General features: G+C 37.4%; 1 protein-coding gene across 2 annotated transcripts; it reads right to left on the reverse strand.

Annotated features, from left to right (window-relative positions):
• Positions 1-919: 919 nt before the first annotated feature.
• MED31 (mediator complex subunit 31) lies at positions 920-4,507 on the reverse strand. 2 transcript variants are annotated; one of them, XM_058164603.1, is made up of 4 exons: positions 4,433-4,507; positions 2,713-2,790; positions 1,792-1,888; positions 920-1,393 (listed from the first exon to the last, which is right to left on the reverse strand). In XM_058164603.1, exons 1-4 carry the CDS (start codon positions 4,440-4,442, stop codon positions 1,192-1,194), a joined length of 387 nt encoding a protein of 128 aa, XP_058020586.1. In that variant the 5' UTR covers positions 4,443-4,507; the 3' UTR covers positions 920-1,191. The 2 variants fall into 2 exon arrangements, with proteins under 2 accessions (XP_058020586.1, XP_058020585.1); XM_058164602.1 differs by lacking the exon at positions 4,433-4,507 and adding an exon at positions 3,213-3,823.
• Between the last annotated feature and the right edge of the window lie 1,207 nt (positions 4,508-5,714).

Raw genomic sequence — 5,714 nt, forward strand, 5'->3', positions numbered from 1 at the left:
TCAATTGAAATTGTTGCTAGTTCATATGAACCTATTTGCTGGAGACTGGATATTTATTCATAAAATTAGATTGGACTCCCTTAGTTTCACTGTCTAAGGCAAATATATTTTAGAAAGAATTCAGGCTTCTGCAGTAATTTGCTATTCTATACATTTAAAATGAACCTCCACTGCAATAAACACTGCTGAATCTCTTTCAAAGAGTAAATTGTATAGCTTCATTACTTAGAATAGTTTGTATTCTATATATTTTATATTGTTCTTATATTTAGTGAACTTCCAAAGTTAGGGAATATGAGGACAAGGATGAGAAAAGTATAGTTATTCTATACATTTACAATGATCAAGAAAATGACTTAGAAAAAGATTTGTCTGAGGACTAGAATAGGCATAAGGAAGCAGACTTTAAACACCAAAGGAAAATCATTGAGATTAACAAATGGAATTACTAAAGTGAATACCAACACCGTTTGGATGTAAAATATCTATCTTTAAATTATCTCTATCAGGTCTAGAGGAATCATTACACCAAAGTCTCCCTTGGGGCAGGTTCAGAAAATCTAAAATATATTTTCCTATCAATCAACAAGGAAATTTAAGTTAAAAGCCAAGAAATTCTCCACTGTATGCTACATAACTATTTTAACTGTAGAGTTGGAAGAGATTACAAGAATCATCTAGTCCAACCCTCTAAAGTGTGTAGGACAACTATTTAAACTAACGATGAAAGGTGGCTGCCCAGTAAACCTCGCCTGGCTAAGAGTGATGCTATAAACTATAGTTAACAAGTTTTTCCACCTGTTTCAGTTATTGCTGATGCTTTATATCCAAATCACATGATGTAGGATTACAAGGCTAAATTTCTATGGATTAAGCCAGAACATCATTTACTAACACCCACAAACTAGCATACAACAAAAATGTTTAACCACTTTTACTTCACAGTAAATGTTCCAAAATACTCTTCTGCTATACAGTACCAGGAAATACATCTACACCTTTAAATCAGGACATCTTACATCTTGAAGAAATCATTTGCTGCAAATCTGAAATTCCAAACTGAAGCTGTTAAACATCCACAACATTTTACTAACACCATCACCGTGCTAAGGCATTTCAGGTAACAATGCCCCAGATTAAATCCACAGGTGCTTTCCGCCCTTGCGAGGAGTTTTTGTAGCGCCTACTGGCTCACTTGACAGAGGTGCTGTTCTGCTGTTGCTGCTGCTGCTGTTCTGCAAGGGCCTGCTGGAGGCGCATCCGCTTGCGGGAATAGTGTTGCCAGTGGAGTATCTGTTGCTCATCAATGAATTTTGCACACTGCGCATTCACCAGTTCTTTACGAAAATGTTCATATTGGAGCAGTTCTAGCATATGTAGGCATTGGGGATACCTTCATAATACAAGAATATAATTATAAGATACTTTTTAACGCTTTTCCTAAGTCACCAGTACTCTTGACAACAAATAAAGAATTATATCAGTAGGAAGGAAAGAATTGAAAAATATTCTAGTCACTTAATTTGAAGCAAATTGCCAGTTTTTTAGTATATTTAGTAAACAAGCATGCATGTCAATACTGCTTTGCAATTACCGTATTTTTCAGAGTATAAGACACACCCAAATTTTCACCCTCTTTTGGGGGGGGAATGCATCTTATACTCTGAAAAATATGGTACATAAAAGAAGAGGGGGCTGGCAAGTGTTTCATAAGAATATGTTTTATGCTGTGTGTTATATGAACTCTAAACATATTTAATACAAAAGAGATAATATTATTATAGTTCTTACTTTAGGTATTTGGCATACTCTGGTTCCTTCCAATAGAGCAAGTATTTTAAATAATTTACAAATGCTTTGTCTTTGAAGTATCCTCTCTGGGCAAGAACTAAGAGATATAAAAATAAATTTACTTAAAATAGTTTTTCTCTGTATAACCTCAAAACAATCTGAAAGAAAATTGTTAAACTCCAATGAAGACACACAATATAAAATTACAAAACAGTACAGCTAGTCCTCATCAACTGTCCAGCTTTCTGATTTCAACAGTTCTAATATTAACTTTTTTATTCCTTTTTTTTTCACTTGTAACCTACTGTACAGATTTTAGTCAAATCAAACAAATTCAACTAGCCACCATCTTTGACGTTGGCTTTAAAATATTTCGCCTATGAATTTGGGCCTATTTAAGAACACATTCATATATTTCTGGTTAGTTTCTACATACTTTACAGTTTTCAGTTTTGTACATTTTGTACTGTAATTTCCTGTCTAGATTTCATGGTGCTTGGTTGAAGTCAATAAAGAGATCTTGATTTATATTATATTTTTGTTGTTAGTTGCGAAGACGTGTCCAACCCATCGCAACCCCATGGACAACATTCCTCCAGGCCTTCCTATCCTGTACCATCCTGTGGAGTCCATTTAAGCTCACTGAAGCCTACTGCTTCAGTGACTCAGTGACTCCATCCAGCCATGTCATTCTCTGTTGTCCCCTTCTTTTTTTGCCCTCAATCTTTCCCAGCATTAGGCTCTTCTCCAGTGAGTCCGTCCTTCTCATAAGGTGGCCAAAGTATTTCAGTTTCATCTTCAGGATCTGGGCTTCTAAAAAGCAGTAAGGGTTGATCTCCTCTAGGACTGACTAGCTTGTTCGCCTTGCAAGGGACTTGTAGGAGTCTTCTCCAGCACAAATATTATATTTTAGATACTTACAATTGAGGTAATTGGGGTTTGCCAGACACTGCACAAATTCCAGCTCTAGTTGGAAACGAAGTCGATTTCCAGTATCATCTGGGACAAAGATAAAGGTGTGGAATTATACAATATATATTGCATGCATTAACTACCTGGTGATGAGTAGTTTTTATACCACTTGAGAGAAAAATTGGGGAAAAAATGGCAATCTATACTTCAATCAATCAGAATAGAGCTGGAAGGTCCAGACCTTGGAGGTCATCTAGTCCAACCCCCTGCTCAAGCAGGAGACCCTATACCAGGGGTGTCAAACTCATGGTCCGTGGCCAGATGCAAACACAGGCCACCCCCACCCCCGGTTTAGCGAAGTCACAATACATCATGGGACAACAATGTGATGTTGCAAGTTTGACACCCCTGCTCTATACCATTTCAGACAAGTAACTGTCCAGTCTCTTCAGTGACGAAGCATCCCCAACAACTGAAGGCAAGCTGTTCCATTGTTTAATTGTACTCACTGTTAGGAAGTTTCTCCTCAATTCCAGGTTGCTTCTCTCCTTGATTAGTTTCCATCCATTGTTTCTTGTCCTGCCTTTTGGTGCTTTCAAAAATAAACTGCCCCCCTCCTCTTTGTGGCAACTTCTCAAATAGTGGAATACTGCTAACATGTCCCCTGTAGCCCTTCTTTTCTCCAGACTAGCCAAACCCAAACCCTGCAACTGTTCTTCATATGTTTTAGCCTCCAGGCCTTTAATCGTATTTGTTGCTGTTCTCTGCACTTTTTCCAAAGTCTCTACATCTTTTTTGTAATGTGGTGACCAAAACTGGATGCAGTATTCCAGCTATGATCTTACTAAGGCTTTATAAAGCAGAACTAATATTTCACGTGATTCTGATTCTATGTCTCCGTTTATACAATCAAGGATTATATTAGCTTTTACTTCTAAAACACTGGTCAGATGTGTGGGATTAATTCTAGAGGAACTAGTTCCAATCAATTTAGGAGCCTTGGCATGTCTTTAAAGTCTGTGAATAGCCAAGAAGCTGCTTTACAGATGATGTGCAAACTTTATTTTTTTTAATTGAAAGAGTTTTACAACAAAAAATTTTTTTTAATTTTTTCTCCCCCATTCGCCCTCTCCCCCTCCCCTCCCCCCTTCCCCCCTCCCCCACCAAAGACTTCCCAGAGCAAAATACAGGGTATAACATCTAACAAACATACGCTAAAATACTACAAAAACCAATGTGCAAACTTTTCATGTATCTGTTTTGATCTTCTGAAATCTGGAACTACAACTCACATCACCGACCATGCCACATGGGAATGATGAGTTGCTGGGAAGCAACAGATATGGTGGCCACCTGATGGAGGAGGGCTGCTCTCCTGTAATCAGCAACGACAGAAAAGCAAGAGTTCTCTCCCAGCTCCTGCAACTGCTGGGGGTCTTTTAATATCAATTCTTCCTTCTTCAAGGACACGCCTCATTCACCTTTACGATCGCCCAAGCAAGAGGCTATTATTCCGTATCAAGAGCAAGGAAGCCGCCATGCTTTTTACGCTAGTTTCTCTTACTTATCTGTACAGATGAACTTATACGACGGGAGTGGCTTTTGAATTAATACCATCAATTACACAAAAGGGACGACAATTGTTTGCTTAGACTAGGGCTCTTAAAAAGGAAAAGACAACCCTCCGCCCTCCTCGTCCCATTATTGCCTCGGACCCGCGTCCACTCACCGCCCTCCATGGTGGCGGAGATAACACTCCGATCTCAAAGGCACCATTCACCAAGATGGCGGCGGCGAGTCTAAGCCCTCCCAACGCATCTCAGTGCATTCTGGGAAATTCCCGGAGGCGGTCAGGACGCGTTGCCGTGGCAACAGTGATGCCAGAAGCTGATATCTAGCCTCATGAAGGCATTTTTAAAAACCAGCCTTTTTCTCTATTTAAGCAATGGCCACAGTTGCTAAATAAAGAAGCGTTTTATTTTATAGAAGTATTCCCACTGGCTCTTCACAGATATTTCTGTTGTACCATAAAGATTCCCAAGGCAACCTAATGATAGAATAAAATGCTTTTAACCACTCCCAAATCATGACTCTTGGATATATTAAGTCCATTCCTGTGCTAAGGCTAAGCTATAATATAAGTTATTTAGTTTTAGTTTAGCATGTTGGACGTATTTTGTAGTTTTGGAAATGAATTTATAATTCTGTATATGAGCCTGATCAGTAATTCAATCTTTGGCATCCACATTTTTTTTTTAAAATGCAGAAATTAGGAACTTGCTATTCTTACAGGTTTTTTATTCTTTATTGCTGGGTGTTTAACATTTTAATATTTATAGAAATATGAGAAGATTTTCATGATAGTATTTGAAAAAATATTTTTAAAATCTCATTTTGTGCTATTGGAGATCAACTCATGAGCACACTTAAATTATAATCTAGACAGGTATAAAATGCCTTCCATTTTGCTATGTGAAATTTTTTCTTGCTTTTTCCTCAGAAACCTCTGTTTGTCTGTTTGTTCATTTACTCATTCCATTTGTTTAGGCAGCAATCTCAAATCAGTAACTCTGGACAGCGAACAGTCACAAAAACAATGTAAACAAAACACAATACAAAAATTAAGTACAATAGCAACCAACAGATATTATTATCCATTGGTATTAACATAACAGGAAACAAGGCCCTTCACATACTCAGGACCGCAACACAGGTCTTCAAAGCCTTCCAGCAGGACTATCCTAATCTTTGGAGGAAGAATGTTACAAATGGTATTAAAGTGTTAGGATTATAATTAAACAAATAGTTAACTTTGGTGAGATGCTAGATTTTACTGAAGAATGCAAGAGAAGATTTGGCATTAGAAGGATATACTCAATGGTTTTCCTATATACAATTACTAACAAGATTTAAAGTAAATAAAATAACTTTTGATTTTGAACATTGTAAGACTGAGTTTGAAACAGAACTGTGTACAAATAATGAACATGTTATTTCTAAAATGCATACTT

Source organism: Ahaetulla prasina, chromosome 1 (assembly GCF_028640845.1).
Source record: "Ahaetulla prasina isolate Xishuangbanna chromosome 1, ASM2864084v1, whole genome shotgun sequence".
Lineage (NCBI taxonomy): Eukaryota > Metazoa > Chordata > Lepidosauria > Squamata > Colubridae > Ahaetulla > Ahaetulla prasina.